Source organism: Pseudophryne corroboree, chromosome 5, assembly GCF_028390025.1.
Source record: "Pseudophryne corroboree isolate aPseCor3 chromosome 5, aPseCor3.hap2, whole genome shotgun sequence".
NCBI classification, from domain to species: Eukaryota; Metazoa; Chordata; class Amphibia; order Anura; family Myobatrachidae; genus Pseudophryne; species Pseudophryne corroboree.
The window spans coordinates 308578126-308600076 of NC_086448.1; the positions used below are offsets into that span (position 1 = coordinate 308578126).

The 21951-nt window shown below is 47.9% G+C and overlaps 1 protein-coding gene across 1 annotated transcript in view; it reads left to right on the plus strand.

The window, feature by feature from the left end:
• PSMA2 (proteasome 20S subunit alpha 2) overlaps nt 1–21951 on the plus strand; it is a 77614-nt gene that overhangs the window by 17790 nt on the left and 37873 nt on the right. The window contains exons 2-3 of the mRNA XM_063922477.1: nt 5530–5606; nt 19611–19743. Of these exons, the coding sequence (XP_063778547.1) occupies nt 5530–5606; nt 19611–19743 (210 nt within the window). The remainder of the gene's footprint in view (nt 1–5529; nt 5607–19610; nt 19744–21951) is intronic.

Genomic DNA, 21951 nt, shown 5'->3' on the forward strand with positions numbered 1-21951 from the left:
GCTGGCAACAGACTCACTGCAGCGAGGGACTAAGGGGAGAAGAAGCGAACCTACCTAACAGGTGGTAGTTTGGGCTTCTTAGGCTACTGGACACCATTAGCTCCAGAGGGATCGACCGCAGGACCCGACCTTGGTGTTCGTTCCCGGAGCCGCGCCGCCGTCCCCCTTACAGAGCCAGAAGCATGAAGAGTCCGGAAAATCGGCGGCAGAAGACTTCGGTCTTCACCAAGGTAGCGCACAGCACTGCAGCTGTGCGCCATTGCTCCTCATGTACACCTCACACTCCGGTCACTGATGGGTGCAGGGCGCTGGGGGGGGGGGGGGCGCCCTGAGGGCAATATGACACCTTGGCTGGCAAATCTACATCATATATAGTCCTAGAGGCTATATAGATGTAAAATTACCCCTGCCAGTATTCCAGAAAAAGCGGGAGAAAGTCTGCCGAAAAAGGGGCGGGGCTTCTCCCTCAGCACACTGGCGCCATTTTCTCTTCACAGTGCAGCTGGAAGACAGCTCCCCAGGCTCTCCCCTGTAGTTTTCAGGCTCAAAGGGTTAAAAAGAGAGGGGGGGCACTAAATTTAGGCGCAATATATGTATACAAGCAGCTATTTGGGGAAAAATCACTCAGTTATAGTGTTAATCCCTGCATTATATAGCGCTCTGGTGTGTGCTGGCATACTCTCTCTCGGTCTCCCCAAAGGACTTTGTGGGGTCCTGTCCTCAGTCAGAGCATTCCCTGTGTGTGTGCGGTGTGTCGGTACGGCTGTGTCGACATGTTGGATGAGGAAGGTTACGTGGAGGCGGAGCAGAGGCCGATAAATGGGATGTCGCCCCCTGTGGGGCCGACACCAGAGTGGATGGATAGGTGGAAGGTATTAACTGACAGTGTCAACTCCTTACATAAAAGGCTGGATGACGTAACAGCTGTGGGACAGCCGGCTTCTCAGCCCGCACCTGCCCAGGCGTCTCAAAGGCCATCAGGGGCTCAAACGCCCGTTACCTCAGATGGCAGACACTGATGTCGACACAGAGTCTGACTCCAGTGTCGACGAGGTTGAGACATATACACAATCCACTAGGAACATCCGTTACATGATCTCGGCAATGAAAAATGTGTTACGCATTTTCTGACATGAACCCAAGTACCACATAAAAGGGGTTTTATTTTTGGGGAGAAAAAGCAGCCAGTGTTTTGTTCCCCCATCAGATGAATGAATGAAGTGTGTAAAGATCGGGGGAAACCACGCTTAAGAAACTGGTAATTTCTAAAAAGTTACTGATGGCGTACCCTTTCCCGCCAGAGGTTAGGTCACGTTGGGAGATATCCCTTAGGGTGGATAAGGCGCTCACACGTTTGTCAAAAGGTGGCACTGCCGTCTTAGGATACGGCCACCTTGAAGGAACCTGCTGATAAAAAGCAGGAGGCGATCCTGAAGTCTGTATTTACACACTCAGGTTATATACTGAAACCTGCAATTGCCTCAGCATATATAGTGCTGCTGCAGCGTGGTCTGATACCCTGTCAGATAATATTAATACGCTAAGACAGGGATAATATTTTGCTAACATTGAGCATATTTAAGACGTTGTCTTATATATAAAGGATGCACAGAGGGATATTTGCCGGCTGGCATCCAGAATTAATGCAATGTCCATTCTGCCAGGAGGGTATTAGAAACCCGGCAGTGGACAGGTGATGCTGCCTGTAAAAGGCACATGAAGTTTCTGCCTTATAAGGGTGAGGAATTGTTTGGGGATGGTCTCTGGGACCTCGTATCCACAGCAACAGCTGGGAATAAAAATTTTTTACCTCAGGTTTCCTCACAGCCTAAGAAAGCACCGTATTTTCAGGTACAGTCCTTTCGGCTTTAGAAAAGCAAGCGGGTCAAGGGCGCTTCCTTTCTGCACAGAGACAAGGGAAGAAGGAAAAAAGCTGCACCAGCAGCCAGTTCCCAGAATCAAAAATCTTCCCCCGCTTCCTCTGAGTCCACCGCATGACGCTGGGGCTCCACAGGTGGAGACAGGTGCGGTAGGGGCGCGTCTCGGGAACTTCAGGGACCAGTGGGCTTGCCCACAGGTGGATCTCTAGGTTCTGCAAATAGTATCACAGGGATACAGGCTGGAGTTCGAGGCGACTCCCCCTCGCCGTTACCTCACATCAGCCTTGCCTGCTGCCCTCGGAGAAAGGTAGTACTGGTGGCAATTCACAAGCTGTACTTCCAGCAGGTGAAATCAAGGTACCCCTCCTTCAACAAGGCCGGGGTTACTATTCCAAAATGTTGTGGTACCGAAACCAGACGGTTCGGTGAGACCCATTCTAAAATGGAAAGCCTTGAACAGGGCGATTATTGCAAGCCTGGAGAATTTCATGGTATCACTGGACATCAAGGATGATTACCTGCATGTCCCTATTTACCCTCTTCACCAAGAGTACCTCAATATTGTGGTACAGGATTGTCATTACCAATTCCAGACGTTGCCGTTGGTCTGTCCCCGGCACCGAGGTATTTACCAAGGTAATGGCCGAAATAATTATCCCGTACTTGGATGATCTCCTTATAAAGGCGAGGTCCAGGGAGCAGTTGTTCGTCGGAGTAGCACTATCTCGGGAAGTGCTACAACAGCACGGCTGGTTTCTGAATATTCCAAAGTCGCAGCTGGTTCCTACGACGCGTCTACTGTTCCTGGGTATGGTTTTGGACACAGAACAGGATAAAAAGGTTTTCTCCCGGAGGAGAAGTCCAAGGAGTTGTTGTCTCTAGACAGAGACCTCCTAATACGTATACAGGTGTCGGTGCATCAATGCACGCGAGCCCTGGGAAAGATGGTAGCTTCTTACGAAGAAATTCCATTCGCCAAGTCCCATGCAAGTATTTTCCAGTGGGATCTGTTGGACAAGTGGTCCGGGTCGCATCTTCAGATGCATCGGCGGATAACCCTGTCTCCAAGGGTCAGGGTGTCGCTGTTGTGGTGGCTGCAGAGTGCTCATCTTCTAGGGGGCCGCAGATTCGGCATACATGACTGGGTCCTGGTGACCACGGATGCCAGCCTTCGAGGCTGGGGGGCAGTCACACAGGGAAGGAACTTCCAAGGCTATGGAAAAGTCAGGAGACTTCCCTACACATAAATATTCTGGAACTGAGGGCCATTTACAATGCCCTAAGTCAGGCTAGACCCCTGCTTCAACACCGGCCGGTGCTGATCCAGTCGGACAACATCACGGCAGTCGCTCATGTAAACCGACAGGGCGGCACAGGAAGCAGGATGGCGATGACAGAAGCCACAAGGATTCTCGATGGGCGGAAAATCATGTGTTAGCACTGTCAGCAGTGTTCATTCCCGGAGTGGACAACTGAGAAGCAGATTTTCTCAGAAGACACGACCTCCACCCGGGAGAGTGGGGACTTCATCCAGAAGTCTTCCAAATGATTGTACACCGTTGGGAAAGGCCACAGGTGGACATGATGGCGTCCCGCCTCAACTAAAAGTTACAAAGATATTGCGCCAGGTCAAGGACCCTCAGGCGATAACTGTGGACGCTCTGGTAACACCGTGGGTGTACCAGTCGGTGTATGTGTTCCCTTCTCTGCCTCTCTTACCCAGGGTAATGAGAATAATAATAAGAAGGAGAGGAGTAAGAACTATACTCATTGTTCCGGGTTGGCCAAGAAGAGCTTGGTAACCAGAACTCCAAGAAATGATCTCAGAGGACCTATGGCCTCTGCCGCTCAGACAGGACCTGCTGCAGCAGGGGGCCTGTCTGTTTCAAGACGTACCGCGGCTGCGTTGACGGCATGGCGGTTGAACGCCGGATCCTGAAGGAAAAGGGTATTCCGGAGGAAGTTATCCCTACGCTATTTAAAGCTAGGAAAGAAGTTAACGCAAACCATTATCACCGCGAAAATATGTTGCGTACTGTGAGGCCAGGAAGGCCCCAAAGGAGAAATTTCAGCTAGGTCGATTTCTGCACTTCCTACAATCAGAGGTGACTATGTGCCTAAAATTGGGTTCCATTAAGGTCCAGATTTCGGCTCTATCGATTTTCTTCCAAAATTGAACTGGCTTCACTGCCTGAAGTTCAGACTTTTGTTAAGGGAGTGCTGCATAGTCAGCCCCCGTTTGTGCCTCCAGTGGCACCATGGGATCTCAATGTGGTGTTGGATTTCCTGAAGTCGCATTGGGTTGAGCCACTTAAATCCGTGGAGCTAGAATACCTCACGTGGAAAGTGGTCATTCTGTGGGCCTTGGCGTCGGCCAGGCGTGTATCAGAATTGGCGGCCTTGTCATACAAAAGCCTTTATCTGTTTTTTTATATGGATAAGGCGGAATTGAGGACTCGTTCCCAATTCCTTCGTAAGGTGGTATCAGTTTTTCATGTGAACCAACCTATTGTGGTGCCTGCGGCTACTTGGGACTTGGAGGATTCCAAGTTACTGGATGTAGTCAGGGCCCTGAAAAGTATGTTTCCAGGACAGCTGGAGTCGGGAAAACTGACTCGCTATTTCTCCTGTATGCACCCAACAAGCTGGGTTCTCCTGCTTCTAAGCAGACGGTTGCTCGCTGGATCTGTAGCACGATTCAACTTGCACATTCTGCGGCTGGACTGCCGCACCCTAAATCTGTAAAAGCCCATTCCACGAGGAAAGGGGCTCTTCTTGGGCGGCTGCCCGAGGGGTCTCGGCTTTACAATTTTGCCGAGCTGTTACTTGGTCGGGTTCAAACACTTTTGCAAGAGTCTACAAGTTTGATACCCTGGCTGAGGAGGACCTAGAGTTTGCTCATTCGGTGCTGCAGAGTCATCCGCACTCTCCCGCCCGTTTGGGAGCTTTGGTATAATCCCCATGGTCCTTACGGAGTCCCAGCATCCACTTAGGACGTCAGAGAAAATAAGATTTTACTCACCGGTAAATCTATTTCTCGTAGTCCGTAGTGGATGCTGGGCGCCCATCCCAAGTGCGGATTGTCTGCAATACTTGTATATAGTTATTGCCTAACTAAAGGGTTATTGTTGAGCCATCTGTTGAGAGGCTCTGTTATGTTCATACTGTTAACTGGGTATAGTATCACGAGTTATACGGTGTGATTGGTGTGGCTGGTATGAGTCTTACCCGGGATTCAAAATCCTTCCTTATTGTGTCAGCTCTTCCGGGCACAGTATCCTAACTGAGGTCTGGAGGAAGGTCTTAGTGGGAGGAGCCAGTGCACACCAGGTAGTCCTAAAGCTTTCTTTAGTTGTGCCCAGTCTCCTGCGGAGCCGCTAATCCCCATGGTCCTTAGGGAGTCCCAGCATCCACTTAGGACTACGAGAAATAGATTTACCGGTGAGTAAAATCTTATTTTTTATGGGACTGTAACCAGAAGTTCCCGAAGAGAGTGGTAATTCTTATCCATTATACATTAGACGTTAGAGACTCTTAAGGAGCCCCTAACAAATGAGGCATTGATTTTACGTAAGTCCCGCTGCAATATTGCTGCATTACCTGAATATAGTAGCAGAGCAAGCATTTTAACAACTATCTGTTTCCTTAGTCCATCAGGTAAACTTGTACAGATTGAATATGCTTTAGCTGCTGTTGCTGCTGGTGCTCCGTCTGTTGGAATCAAAGGTATGTCATTGTATGTGGATATGTATGCATTAATTTATGTACAGCTCTCCAGTTTGCATGTTGAAAACATATGATTCAAATATGAACTAAAATGTTCAGAGTATCATTGACTCTACAGGGCAGATTCAGTAGAACAAAATAGTTTTTTTTGTCACTGGTTGTGAGCAGAGTTATAGGCCCTACACACTGGTCGATACCATTGAAAGATGAACAATCTCATTAATGAATGAGACACCGTTCATATCTTTCAGTGTGTCGGTACCAGCGATGAACGATGTGCGGCCCTGCGTCGTTCATCGTTGGTGCTGGTTCGTTTAAACATGCAAGCCAATATGGACAATCTCGTCCATATTAGCTTGCGCTGTTATGGAGCCGGGTGACTGGCCCCCCCATGCCCCGCTCCGCCGGATCACCCATCGGCCGTATAGGCTGTTGGACGCCTCGGCTGCACATCGCCATCTGTGTAGGGCGTTGAAGTTTCTTTTAAGTTGATGTCTGCTTCCAAACTTAATTGAATCTACCGCTCTCTGTTAATGGTGTAATTTAGATGTGTGTAATATTTACAACATCCTATTTAAAGTGTCACTAAACCCCAAAATGTTTTTTTTTTTAATATGTATCAGGAATGTAAACGTCAGTTCAGTATTGTATTGACATTTAACTATATAGTTATATTAAAAGGTTACCTCACAAGCCTGCTTTTAAGACCTGATAGGAGGTATGCATGTCAAAAAGCTGAGATGGCAGTCATTTCAGTTGCTGTGACATCATTGGTCTTGTTCTCTTGTATCAATAAATCTACCCAATGAAATGATAACAAAGAAAGTTTGCCAATCTGTTAACTCCTGCCTGAAGATTTAGAGAAGCACCTCTTTTTGAACATGTCAACCTGAAAGATAAAAGATAGAAAGATAAAAGCATAGTTAGATATTATCACTCTAGTTATTTTATACAGTATTCTTGGTAATACATAGCTTTTGCATGGTGTATTTAAAATGTCCTGTAGTGGCTTCATTTGCTCTTTAAAATAGAAAGCAAGAGTAGCCACGCCACAGGTCACTTTACTCTTCATCTCCTTAGCAGCCTGCGAGCAAAGCATAGCACCTGTTTAGCAAAACCACTGGTTTTCTTGGCTTAGTTTTAAAAGTCCAAGATATACAAGGCAAATCTGTTGTAAAACTAGAAGATTCTACTAAAAACATTGTGGTCGATTGCAAAGTTAATCAATTGACCTCCTTCCAGGTGCTATTCAATTCAGCAAGCTCTCTGTCTGAGAATGACTCTACTCTCGCCTTAAACAGGGTGCTTAGGCACGAAAACAGGGCACTCTCCGACATAAGTGCCCCGCTGCGATGCTGTTTGCGCCGCACAAGGGCACAAAACTGCACTGCTGCACTATTTTTTGGGATTTCTGCTCGTACCCCTGGATTGCTAAAGCAGCATGCTGAGTTGAATAGCGCCGGGGGCCACCTTCTCGTGGTATACACTTCACAATGAATGAAATCGACCCCATTGTAAAGCTCAGCCCAATTTTTTTATTTTTATTTAACTACATGTGAAAAATAAAAACCATTGAATTAATCAAGTGTTGATTTTGCAGACTACCTGGAAGCCACAAAGGTGGTTGTGACAGGCAAGAAAGTTCCGTATTTAAGCTACTAAGGTGGCAAATGACATTAAGGGGGGATTCAATTGTTTAAAAAATGGGCACCCGATGGAGCAATTTAATTGTTCCAGGCGCTGATTAATTATTGCACTTGTTGGGCTATGTTGACTGTGATTAGCTATATATCTTGCTATTATTCAAAACCCTACTTGCCAAAAACATTTTTTCTCTATCGTCCTAGTGGATGCTGGAGTTCCTGAAAGGACCATGGGGAATAGCGGCTCCGCAGGAGACAGGGCACAAAAAGTAAAGCTTTAGGATCAGGTGGTGTGCACTGGCTCCTCCCCCTATGACCCTCCTCCAAGCCTCAGTTAGGTTTTTGTGCCCGGCCGAGAAGGGTGCAATCTAGGTGGCTCTCCTAAAGAGCTGCTTAGAAAAGTTTAGCTTAGGTTTTTTATTTTACAGTGAGTCCTGCTGGCAACAGGATCACTGCAACGAGGGACTTAGGGGAGAAGAAGTGAACTCACCTGCGTGCAGGATGGATTGGCTTCTTTGGCTACTGGACATTAGCTCCAGAGGGACGATCACAGGTACAGCCTGGATGGTCACCGGAGCCTCGCCGCCGGCCCCCTTGCAGATGCTGAAAAGAGAAGAAGGTCCAGAATCGGCGGCAGAAGACTCCTCAGTCTTCTTAAGGTAGCGCACAGCACTGCAGCTGTGCGCCATTGCTCTCAGCACACTTCACACGGCAGTCACTGAGGGTGCAAGGCGCTGGGGGGGGGGCGCCCTGGGAAGCAATGTAAACCTATTTTTTGGCATAAAATACCTCACATATAGCCTCCGGGGGCTATATGGAGATATTTAACCCCTGCCAGAATCCGTTAAAGAGCGGGAGACGAGCCCGCCGAAAAAGGGGCGGGGCCTATCTCCTCAGCACACAGCGCCATTTCCTCACACAGTTCCGCTGGTCAGGAAGGCTCCCAGGCTCTCCCCTGCACTGCACTACAGAAACAGGGTTAAATCAAGAGAGGGGGGGCAAAATTTGGCGAAATTGTGATTTTATAAAAGCAGCTATAAGGGAGCACTTATTATAAGGCTATCCCTGTAAAATATAGCGCTTTGGTGTGTGCTGGCAAACTCTCCCTCTGTCTCCCCAAGGGGCTAGTGGGGTCCTGTCCTCTATCAGAGCATTCCCTGTGTGTGTGTGCTATATGTCGGTTCGTGTGTGTCGACATGTATGAGGACGATGTTGGTGAGGAGGCGGAGCAAATTGCCTGTAATGGTGATGTCACTCTCTAGGGAGTCGACACCGGAATGGATGGCTTATTTATGGAATTACGTGATAATGTCAACACGCTGCAAGGTCGGTTGGCGACATGAGACGGCTGGCAAACAAATTAGTACCTGTCCAGGCGTCTCAAACACCGTCAGGGGCGTTAAAACGTCCTTTTACCTCAGTCGGTCGACAGACACGGACACTGATTTCAGTGTCGACGGTGAAGAAACAAACGTATTTCCCTTTAGGGCCACACGTTACATGTTAAGGGCAATGAAGGAGGTGTTACATATTTCTGATACTACAAGTACCACAAAAGAGGGTATTATGTGGGATGTGAAAAAACTACCTGTAGTTTTTCCTGAATCAGATAAATTAAAGGAAGTGTGTGATGATGCGTGGGTTCCCCCCGATAGAAAATTATTGGCGGTATACCCTTTCCCGCCAGAAGTTAGGGCGCGTTGGGAAACACCCCTTAGGGTGGATAAGGCGCTCACACGCTTATCAAAACAAGTGGCGGTACCGTCTATAGATAGGGCCGTCCTCAAGGAGCCAGCTGACAGGAGGCTGGAAAATATCATAAAAAGTATATACACACATACTGGTGTTATACTGCGACCAGCGATCGCCTCAGCCTGGATGTGCAGAGCTGGGGTGGCTTGGTCGGATTCCCTGACTAAAAATATTGATACCCTTGACAGGGACAGTATTTTATTGACTATAGAGCATTTAAAGGATGCATTTCTATATATACGAGATGCACAGAGGGATATTTGCACTCTGGCATCAAGAGTAAGTGCGATGTCCATATCTGCCACAAGATGTTTATGGACACGACAGTGGTCAGGTGATGCAGATTCCAAACGGCACAAAGGTGTATTGCCGTATAAAGGAAGAGGAGTTATTTGGGGTCGGTCCATCGGACCTGGTGGCCACGGCAACTGCTGGAAAATCCACCGTTTTTACCCTAAGTCACATCTCTGCAGAAAAAGACACCGTCTTTTCAGCCTCAGTCCTTTCGTCCCTATAAGAGTCATATCTGCCCAGGGATAGAGGAAAGGGAAGAAGACTGCAGCAGGCAGCCCATTCCCAGGAATGCCAAGCTCTCAGCATGACGCTGGGACCGTACAGGACCCCTGGATCCTACAAGTAGTATCCCAGGGGTACAGATTGGAATGTCGAGACGTTTCCCCCTCGCAGGCTCCTGAAGTCTGCTTTACCAAGGTCTCCCTCCGACAAGGAGGCAGTATGGGAAACAATTCACAAGCTGTATTCCCAGCAGGTGATAATCAAATTACCCCTCCTACAACAAGGAAAGGGGTATTATTCCACACTATATTGTGGTACTGAAGCCAGAAGGCTAGGTGAGACCTATTCTAAATCTAAAAAATTTGAACACTTACAAAGGTTCAAATCAAGATGGAGTCACTCAGAGCAGTGATAACGAACCAGGAAGAAGGGGACTATATAGTGTCCCGGGACATCAGGGATGCTTACCTCCATGTCCCAAATTTGCCCTTCTCACTAAGGGTACTTCAGGTTCGTGGTACAGAACTGTCACTATCAGTTTCAGACGCTGCCGTTTGGATTGTCCACGGCACCCCGGGTCTTTACCAAGGTAATGGCCGAAATGATGATTCTTCTTCAAAGAAAAGGCGTCTTAATTATCCCTTACTTGGACGATCTCCTGATAAGGGCAAAGTCCAGGGAACAGTTGGAGGTCGGAGTAGCACTATCTCGGATACTGCTACAACAACACGGGTGGATTCTAAATATTCCAAAATCGCAGCTGTTCCCGACGACACGTCTGCTGTGCCTAGGGATGATTCTGGACACAGTCCAGAAAAAGGTGTTTCTCCCGGAAGAGAAAGCCAGGGAGTTATCCGAGCTAGTCGGGAACCTCCTAAAACCAGGAAAAGAGGCTTCCTACGAAGCAATTCCATTCGGCAGATTTCACGCAAGAACTTTTCAGTGGGATCTGCTGGACAAATGGTCCGGATCGCATCTTCAGATGCATCAGCGGATAACCCTATATCCAAGGACAAGGGTGTCTCTCCTGTGGTGGTTACAGAGTGCTCATCTTCTAGAGGGCCGCAGATTCGGCATTCAGGATTGGATGCTGGTGACCACGGAGGCCAGCCCGAGAGGCTGGGGAGCAGTCACACAAGGAAAAAATTTCCAGGGAGTGTGATCAAGTCTGGAGATTTTTCTCCACATAAATATACTGGAGCTAAGGGTAATTTTATAATGCTCTAAGCTTAGCAAGACCTCTGCTTCAAGGTCAGCCGGTATTGATCCAGTGGGAAAAACATCACGGCAGTCGCCCACGTAAACAGACAGGGCGGCACAAGAAGCAGGAGGGCAAACCAAAGGTGGACATGATGGCGTCCCGTCTGAACAAAAAACGGGACAGGTATTGCGCCAGGTCAAGAGACCCTCAGGCAATAGCTGTGGACGTTCTGGTAACACCGTGGGTGTACCAGTCGGTGTATGTGTTCCCTCCTCTGCTTCTCATACCTAAGGTACTGAGAATTATAAGACGTAGAGGAGTAAGAACTATACTCATGGCTCCGGATTGGCCAAGAAGGACTTGGTACCCGGAACTTCAAGAGATGCTCACAGAGGACTTATGGCCTCTGCCGCTAAGAAGGGACTTGCTTCAGCAAGTACCATGTCTGTTCCAAGATTTACCGCAGCTGCGTTTGACGGCATGGCGGTGGAACGCCGGATCCTAAGGGAAAAAGGCATTCCGGAAGAGGTCATTCCTACCCTGGTCAAAGCCAGGAAGGAGGTGACCGCACAACATTATCACCACATGGGGCGAAAATATGTTGCGTGGTGTGAGGCCAGGAAGGCCCCACGAAGAAATTTCAACTCGGTCGATTCCTGCATTTCCTGCAAACAGGAGTGTCTATGGGCCTCAAATTGGGGTCCATTAAGGTTCAAATTTCGGCCCTGTCGATTTTCTTCCAGAAAGAATTGGCTTCAGTTCCTGAAGTCCAGAAGTTTGTCAAGGGAGTATTGCATATACAACCCCCTTTTGTGCCTCCAGTGGCACTGTGGGATCTCAACGTAGTTCTGGGATTCCTCAAATCACATTGGTTTACAACCAGTCAAATCTGTGGATTTGAAGCATCTCACATGAAAAGTGACCATGCTCTTGGCCCTGGCCTGGGCCAGGCGAGTGTCAAATTGGTGTTTTTTTTCTCAAAAAAGCCCATATCTGTTTGTCCATTCGGACAGGGCAGAGCTGCGGACTCGTCCCCAGTTCTCTCCCTAAGGTGGTGTCAGTGTTTCACCTGAACCAGCTTATTGTGGTGCTTTGCGCCTACTAAGGACTTGGAGGACTCCAAGTTGCTAGATGTTGTCAGGGCCCTGAAAATATAGGTTCCAGGACGGCTGGAGTCAGGAAAACTGACTTGCTGTTATCCTGTATGCACCCAACAAACTGGGTGCTCTTGCTTCTAAGCAGACTATTGCTAGTTGGATGTGTAATACAATTCAGCTTGCACATTCTGTGGCAGGCCTGCCACAGCCAAAATATGTAAATGCCCATTCCACAAGGAAGGTGGGCTCATCTTGGGCGGCTGCCCGAGGGGTCTCGGCTTTACAACTTTGCCGAGCGGCTACTTAGTCAGGGGCAAACACGTTTGTAAAATCCTACAAATTTGATACCCTGGCTAAGGAGGACCTGGAGTTCTCTCATTCGGTGCTGCAGAGTCATCCGCACTCTCCCGCCCGTTTGGAAGCTTTGGTATAATCCCCATGGTCCTTTCAGGAACTCCAGCATCCACTAGGACGATAGAGAAAATAAGAATTTACTTACCGATAATTCTATTTCTCGGAGTCCGTAGTGGATGCTGGGCGCCCATCCCAAGTGCGGATTATCTGCAATACTTGTACATAGTTACAAAAATCGGGTTATTATTGTTGTGAGCCATCTTTTCAGAGGCTCCGCTGTTATCATACTGTTAACTGGGTTCAGATCACAGGTTGTACAGTGTGATTGGTGTGGCTGGTATGAGTCTTACCCGGGATTCAAAATCCTTCCTTATTGTGTACGCTCGTCCGGGCACAGTATCCTAACTGAGGCTTGGAGGCGGGTCATAGGGGGAGGAGCCAGTGCACACCACCTGATCCTAAAGCTTTACTTTTTGTGCCCTGTCTCCTGCGGAGCCGCTATTCCCCATGGTCCTTTCAGGAACTCCAGCATCCACTACGGACTCCGAGAAATAGAATTATCGGTAAGTAAATTCTTATTTTTTCTTTTATCAAATAGCTATTTAGACCAGATTCAGTATATTTTATTTATCAAATAGCAGATTACCTTCCAGCAGCTAGCGGTGGGCATTTTGACACGTTTGCATCCGATGTGACCGTGTCAGTGAAAGCCTTTCTTAGGGGTAAATTTACTAAAATGGGAGTTCTGTTTAGGATGGGATGTTGCCTATAGCAACCATACAGATTCCAGGTATTATCTTCTAGAAGGTGCTAGATAAATGAGAAGTAGAATCGGATTGGTTTCTATGGGCAACATCCCACCTTAAATAGAACTCCCGTCTTAGTAAATGTACCTATTAGTGTGGTCATATCTGATCTGACCACACCCAGGCAAGAGGTTAAGTCAATTCTGTTCTCGGTTTGTGATATTTATTGACCGTTTCTCTAACGTCCTAGTGGATGCTGGGAACTCCGTAAGGACCATGGGGAATAGCGGGCTCCGAAGGAGGCTGGGCATTCTAGAAAGATTTATGACTACCTGTTGTGCACTGGCTCCTCCCACTATGACCCTCCTCCAAGCCTCAGTTAGATTTCGTGCCCGGCCGAGGTTGGATGCACACTAGGGGCTCTCCTGAGCCCTTAGAAAGAAAGTATAGTTTTAGGTTTTTTATTTTCAGTGAGACCTGCTGGCAACAGGCTCACTGCAGCGAGGGACTAAGGGGAGAAGAAGCGAACTCGCCTGCTTGCAGCCGGATTGGGCTTCTTAGGCTACTGGACACCATTAGCTCCAGAGGGATCGACCGCAGGCCCAGTCCTTGGTGTTCGGTCCCGGAGCCGCGCCGCCGTCCCCCTTACAGAGCCAGAAGCAAGAAGAGGTCCGGAAAAACGGCGGCAGAAGACATCAGTCTTCACCAAGGTAGCGCACAGCACTGCAGCTGTGCGCCATTGCTCCTCATGCACACTTCACACTCCGGTCACTGAGGGTGCAGGGCGCTGGGGGGGCGCGCCCTGAGCTGCAATAAAAACACCTTGGCTGGCAAAAATACCACAATATATAGCCCCAGAGGCTATATATGTGGAAAATACCCCTGCCAGAATCCAGAAAAAAGCGGGAGAATAGGCCGCGGAAAAGGGGCGGAGCTATCTCCCTCAGACACACTGGCGCCATTTCTCCTTCACAGATCCGCTGGAAGGAAGCTCCCTGGCTCTCCCCTGCAGTCTACACTACAGAACAGGGTAAAAACAGAGAGGGGGGGCACTAAATTTGGGCGCTATATATATATATATATATATATATATATATATATATATATATATATATATATATATATATATATAATATATATAATATATATATATATATATATATATATATATATATATATATATATATATTATTAAAAGCAGCTATAGGGGACATAACTCAGTTAGTCCCTGCATTATATAGCGCTCTGGTGTGTGCTGGCATACTCTCACTCTGTCCCCCCAAAGGGCTTTTGTGGGTCCTGTCCTCATTCGGAGCATTCCTTGTGTGTGTGCGGTGTGTCGGTACGGCTGTGTCGACATGTTTGATGAGGATAATGATGTGGAGGCGGAGCAGATGCCTTTAGAAGGGATGTCACCCCCTGCGGGACAGACACCTGAGTGGATGGGCTTATGGAAAGTAATGAGTGCACGTATAGACTCCTTTATATAAAAAAATCGACGACATGCCAATTGTGGGACAGCCGACTTCTCAGCTCGTGCCTGCCCAGGCGTCGCATGGGTCGTCAGGGGCTCTAAAACGCCCGCTACCTCAAGCAGACCCAGATGTCGACACTGATACTGACACCAGTGTCGACGACGATGAGTCAAATCTGATGCCCACTAAGGCCATTCACTGCATGATTGAGGCAATGAAAGAGGTGTTAAACATTTCTGATATAACTACAGGTACCACTAAAAAGGGTATTATGTTTGGAGAGAAAAAACTACCCGTAGTTTTTCCCCCATCAGATGAATTAAATGAAGTGTGTGAAGAAGCGTGGGCTTTCCCTGATAAAAAAATTGGTAATTCCTAAGATGGTACTAATGGCGTTCCCTTTCCCGCCAGAGGATAGGTCACGTTGGGAAACACCCCCTAGAGTGGATAAAGCGCTCACACGTTTGTCTAAAAAGGTGGCACTACCGTCTCCGGATACGGCCGCCCTCAAGGAACCTGCTGATAGAAAGCAGGAGGCGATCCTGAAGTCTGTATATACACACACAGGCATTATACTTAGGCCAGCTATTGCGTCAGCTTGGATGTGCAGTGCTGCCGCTGCGTGGTCAGATAAACTGTCAGAAAATATTGACACATTAGACAGAGACACGATCCTGTTAACCATAGACCATATAAAAGACTCAGTCTTATATATGAGAGATGCACAGAGGGAAATCTGCCGGCTGGCATCTAAAGTAAGTGCATTGTCCATTTCTGCTAGGAGAGGCTTATGGACTCGCCAGTGGACAGGAGATGCGGATTCAAAAAAGCACATGGAAGTGTTACCATATAAGGGTGAGGAATTATTTGGGGATGGTCTCTCGGACCTAGTTTCCACAGCAACGTCTGGGAAGTCAGCATTTTTACCCCATGTCCCCTCACAGCCTAAGAAGGCGCCGTTTTATCAGGTTCAGTCCTTTCGGACCCAGAAAAACAGGCGTGGAAAAGGCGGGTCTTTTCTGTCCAGAGGCAGAGGTAGGGGAAAAAGGCTGCAACAAACTGCAGGTTCCCAGGAGCAAAAGTCCTCCCCCGCTTCTTCTTCCAAGTCCGCCGCATGACGGTGGGGCTCCACAGGCGGAGCTAGGTACGGTGGGGGGTCGCCTCAAAAATTTCAGCGATCAGTGGGTTCGCTCACAGGTGGATCCCTGGATCCTGCAAATAGTATCTCAGGGGTACAAGCTGGAATTCGAGGCGTCCCCACCCCACCGGTTCCTAAAATCTGCCTTGCCGATTGCTCCCTCAGACAGGGAGGCGGTGCTAGCGGCAATTCACAAGCTGTATTCCCAGCAGGTGATAATCAAGGTACCCCTACTTCAACAAGGCCGGGGTTATTATTCCACACTATTTGTGGTACCGAAACCGGACGGTTCGGTGAGACCCATTCTAAATTTGAAATCCTTGAACACATACATAAAGAAATTCAAGTTCAAGATGGAATCGCTCAGGGCGGTTATTGCAAGCCTGGACGAGGGGGATTACATGGTATCCCTGGACATCAAGGATGCTTACTTGCATGTCCCCATTTACCATCCTCACCAGGAGTACCTCGGATTTGTGGTACAGGATTGCCATTACCAATTTCAGACGCTGCCGTTTGGACTGTCCACGGCACCGAGGGTATTTACCAAGGTTATGGCGGAAATTATGATACTCCTTCGAAGAAAGGGAGTTTTAATTATCCCGTACTTGGACGATCTCCTAATAAAAGCGAGGTCCAAGGAACAGTTGTTGGTGGGAGTAGCACGATCTCAGGAAGTGCTGCACCAGCACGGCTGGATTCTGAATATCCCAAAGTCACAGCTGGTTCCGACGACACGGCTACTGTTCCTGGGTATGATTCTGGATACAGTCCAGAGAAAAGTGTTTCTCCCGGAGGAGAAAGCCAGGGAGTTGTCATCTCTAGTCAGAGACCTCCTAAAACCAAAACAGGTATCAGTGCATCACTGCACGCGGGTCCTGGGAAAGATGGTGGCTTCTTACGAAGCAATTCCCTTCGGCAGGTTCCATGCCAGAATCTTTCAGTGGGACCTGTTGGACCAGTGGTCCGGATCGCATCTTCAGATGCATCGCTTAATAACCCTGTCTCCAAGAACCAGGGTGTCTCTACTGTGGTGGCTGCAGAGTGCCCATCTTCTAGAGGGCCGCAGGTTCGGCATACAGGACTGGGTCCTGGTGACCACGGATGCCAGCCTTCGAGGCTGGGGGGCAGTCACACAGGGAAGAAACTTCCAAGGACTATGGTCGAGTCAGGAGACTTACCTTCACATAAATATTCTGGAACTAAGGGCCATCTACAATGCCCTAAGTCAAGCAAAATCCCTGCTCCTACACCAGCCGGTGCTGATCCAGTCAGACAACATCACGGCAGTCGCCCATGTAAATCGACAGGGCGGCACAAGAAGCAGGATGGCGATGGCAGAAGCCACAAGAATTCTCCGATGGGCGGAGAATCATGTACTAGCACTGTCAGCAGTGTTCATTCCGGGAGTGGACAACTGGGAAGCAGACTTCCTCAGCAGACACGACCTCCACCCGGGAGAGTGGGGACTTCACCCAGAAGTCTTCCAGATGCTGGTAAACCGTTGGGAGAAACCACAGGTGGACATGATGGCGTCCCGTCTCAACAAAAAGTTAAAAAGATATTGCGCCAGGTCAAGGGACCCTCAGGCGATAGCTGTGGACGCTCTAGTGACACCGTGGGTGTACCGGTCGGTTTATGTGTTCCCTCCTCTGCCTCTCATTCCAAAGGTATTGAGAATAATAAGAAAGCGAGGAGTAAACACGATTCTCGTGGTTCCGGATTGGCCAAGACGAGCGTGGTACCCGGAACTTCAAGAGATGCTCTCAGAGGACCCGTGGCCTCTACCGCTCAGACAGGACCTGATACAACAGGGGCCCTGTCTGTTCCAAGACTTACCGCGGCTGCGTTTGACGGCATGGCGGTTGAACACCGGATCCTAAAGGAAAAGGGTATTCCGGAAGAAGTCATTCCTACGCTTATTAAGGCCAGGAAAGATGTTACGGCAACGCATTATCACCGCATATGGCGAAAATATGTTGCATGGTGCGAGGCCAATAAGGCCCCAACAGAGGAATTTCAACTAGGTTGATTTCTGCATTTCCTGCAAGCAGGAGTGGATATGGGCCTAAAACTAGGCTCCATTAAAGTACAGATCTCGGCTCTGTCGATTTTCTTTCAAAAAGAACTAGCTTCAGTACCTGAAGTTCAGAATTTTGTAAAATGAGTGCTGCATATTCAGCCCCCGTTTGTGCCTCCAGTGGCACCTTGGGATCTCAACGTGATGAGTTTCTTAAAATCACATTGGTTTGAGCCACTTAAAACCGTGGATCTGAAATATCTCACATGGAAAGTGGTCATGTTATTAGCCTTGGCTTCAGCCAGGCGAGTGTCAGAATTGGCGGCTTTATCATGTAAAAGCCCTTATCTGATTTTCCATATGGATAGGGCAGAGTTGAGGACTCGTCCCCAATTTCTCCCTAAGGTGGTATCAGCGTTTCACCTGAACCAGCCTATTGTGGTGCCGGCGGCTACTAGTGAATTGGAGGACTCCAAGTTGCTAGACGTTGTCAGGGCCCTGAAAATATGTTTCCAGGACGGCTGGAGTCAGAAAATCTGACTCGCTGTTTATCCTGTATGCACCCAACAAACTGGGTGCTCCTGCTTCTAAGCAGTCTATTGCTCGCTGGATTTGTAGTACAATTCAGCTTGCACATTCTGTGGCAGGCATACCACAGCCAAAATCTGTAAAGGCCCATTCCACAAGGAAGGTGGGCTCATCTTGGGCGGCTGCCCGAGGGGTCTCGGCTTTACAACTTTGCCGAGCAGCTACTTGGTCAGGGACAAATACGTTTGCAAAATTCTACAAATTTGATACCCTGGCTGAGGAGGACCTGGAGTTCTCTCATTCGGTGCTACAGAGTCATCCTCACTCTCCCGCCCGTTTGGGAGCTTTGGTATAATCCCCATGGTCCTTACGGAGTTCCCAGCATCCACTAGGACGTTAGAGAAAATAAGAATTTACTCACCGGTAATTCTATTTCTCGTAGTCCGTAGTGGATGCTGGGCGCCCATCCCAAGTGCGGATTGTCTGCAATACTTGTATATAGTTATTGTTAACTAAAGGGTTATTGTTGAGCCATCTGTTGAGAGGCTCAGTTGTTTTCATACTGTCAAACTGGATATAGTATCACGAGTTGTACGGTGTGATTGGTGTGGCTGGTAAGAGTCTTACCCGGGATTCTAAATCCTTCCTTATTATGTCTGCTCGTCCGGGCACGGTGTCCTAACTGAGGCTTGGAGGAGGGTCATAGTGGGAGGAGCCAGTGCACACCAGGTAGTCATAAATCTTTCTAGAGTGCCCAGCCTCCTTCGGAGCCCGCTATTCCCCATGGTCCTTACGGAGTTCCCAGCATCCACTCTGGACTACGAGAAATAGAATTACCGGTGAGTAAATTCTTATTTTCTTATATAGCGCAGCATATTCTGTTGCACTTTACAATTGGTACAACAGTAAAAGAACAAAACTGGGTAATTACAGACGGATCTAGAGTTAGGAAGGCACTGTTCGCAAGCTTACATATAGTTTATCTATAGGGAAATAGGCAGGCATGGTCTGGCCAGTTTGCAAAGGTTCTTAATGGGCTGTATGATATGGTCCTCCAGCAATATTTGCCAAGGGGCAGACAATTTATACTAACAATTTGTGTTGAAAAGCATGAATTGGTGACTATATAACTATCTAGTTTTAGCTTTCATTTACATTGTGTACATAAATATTTCTACAATATATTTTCTATTTTCTGCAGCTGGGGAACACTTTTTGTGGAATCTGTTGGGTAAACACCATTGCATATCTAGAGCTAGTTGACTGCAGTATTTGGTGTACAGGTGCTGCCTAGAATTTGTTGTCCTGTAACAGGTTGGGATGCATTTAGTCAACTACTGATATCAGCCAGTCTTAGTGTAGAATTTTCTTGCAGTCAATACCAGTTACATGCTTATTTCCTCAAAGAAGACAAATGGCCCTATATAAAAATTGTTCTAAATTCAAACTTGCAAGACACAGGGTTGTGTACCCAGCTTTCTTGTGGTTTATAAGCTGTGTTGCATGATACGTCTTATATTTTCATATGTTTCAGCTGCAAATGGTGTCGTTTTGGCAACTGAGAAAAAACAGAAATCGATCCTGTATGATGAACAAAGTGTACACAAAGTGGAACCAATTACCAAACACATAGGCATGGTGTACAGCGGCATGGGCCCAGATTACAGGTAAGCTGGACGGGACAGGTAGTAAATACACAGATCATGGAAGATTGAATTGCCCTGCAACTATTAATAAATCACTTGCGTTATGTTTGATTAAAGTGGTACAGCTAAAATTTTATTTTACCACAGTTCATGCATTGCTTTAACAAAACTGAGTAGCTTTAGAACAATCATTTTAATTCTATCCATTTCTTTTGTACTTTTCGTTCTGTTTAGCTTCTAACGCGTCATTTTTTGTCTTCTGTTTAGCCAACATAACCTGTTTATTTTTTTCACTTTTTCTCTAGCATCCATAAGGGATAATGGGGGAAAATAGTACGATGGGTATAGACGGGGTCCAAAGGAGCCAGTGCACTTTAAATTTCTTTAACTGGGTGTGCTGGCTCCTCCCCTCTATGCCCCCACCCACAGGCAGTTTAGAAAAAAGTGCCCTCAGGAGAGGATGATGTCTGGGCAACAGCATACCTGCGCCGCGGGAGGGGGTGTGTGTGCAGAGCCGCTTCCCCGCTGCAGGACCACCGTCCTGAGGGGCTGTTTGTTCAGCGGGGCACCGCGCCTTGCCTGTCACAGCTACAGCACGCCGCACACTCCTGAAGGTGCCATCGGTGGGGAGTGTTCATCGGTGTTCAAAGTGCGGCTGACCACGTGTGTGGCGTACGGGACCCTCCCTGGGGGGTCTCGCTAGGATCCCCGTGTGTACACTGGCACGAAACTGCTTAACTAAGCACTTGTGTGAGGTTTTAAGCTTATTTGGAGACTTTACCAGTATAAATAAGATGTACAGCTCTGGTGCCATTGGAGGGGGTGGAGCTTCCTCAGAGCTGGACCAGCTGCGTTTTCGCGCCTTCCTCTGTTTACAGCAGCCATCTACAGCACACACTCAGCGCTTCCTGCCTCACAGACATGCTGGAAACTGGTACAGGGTGTAGCTAAGGGGAGAGCCGCTTTTGCACACTATTGAGCCTTATTAGGACTGTATTTAGTAGTGTTTACTGTGATTTACAGAGCTGACAGTCTCACTGGGGCTGTGCAGCTTAGGGTGTGCTGGTATCCCCTCTCTGTCTCCTCACATACAGTAGAGCAGGCTTGCATTATAACTGTCTGTGTGTATGTGTTTGTACTTACTGTGAAATATGGGTAAGCACAAGCTGTGCAGTATATGTCACACCAGATTCTCTCCATTATCTAATGACTGTTTCCTGTGAGCAATGCAGTCCATATTCACAAATTAGTGAAGTGGTTGGAGGAGAGGGTCCAGAGCCCAACTGTTTATGGTCTCTTAAGACTATGATGTCAGATATATCATCCCAGCTCACTGCTAATGTGCAGAAAACTCAGCTGCTGCAACAAGCTGTTGCAGATTAAGCTGCTAGGGCTGATGCACAGACCCCCCCCCCCCTTTTCATGCAGGTCCCCAGAAGCGTGGTTTACCTGCTCTATTATCTGATACTGATGTTGATATACAAGATGATGAGGATGATCTGAATCCTGTTAGTGGGGATCCCGATCCCACTCGGGGTATTACACCCCTCATTTTGGCTATAAGGGATATGTTAAAGCTCCCTCCGGAGGACACTGCATCACAGCTGTCGTTTTTCTTTGCACAAAATAAGCCCAGTGTCACTTTCCCTGATTCTCCCGCGTTAGATGACTTATTCAAACAGGCCTGGAAAAATCCAGACAAAAAATTCCTAGTGTCCAAAAAGTTTTTGTGCACTTTCCTGTTTGCTCCTGAAGGTAGAAAATTTTGGGAGGAACCCCCTGGCTTGGATGTCTCAGTCTCTCGCCTGTCTAAAAAGGCAGTGCTCCCTGCCCTGGGCTCCTTTACCATGAAGGATCCTGGGGATCGGAAGATAGAGACTACCCTAAATATACGTTATGGTAAGAACTTACCGTTGATGACTGTATTTATCCTAAGTCCACAGGATAACAACGGGATATGATGGAGGGACAGCAGATTGGCACCAAACGATCAAAAGCTTTCCGGCCTCCCAGGATGCCACGGGCCCGTCCATATATCCCGCCCACTAGCTCATGCAAATCAGTTGTATTCCAAAGCACAAGGCAAGAGCATCATGTAGAGCCCTAATCGGGCGAGAAGAACACACATGCACATCCTTCCATACAAGAAGGAAGAGGTTAGTGAGTAGAAGGATCCTGAAATCAGGTGCGTCAGGGTGGGATCCCTGTGGAACCTATGGACTTAGGAGA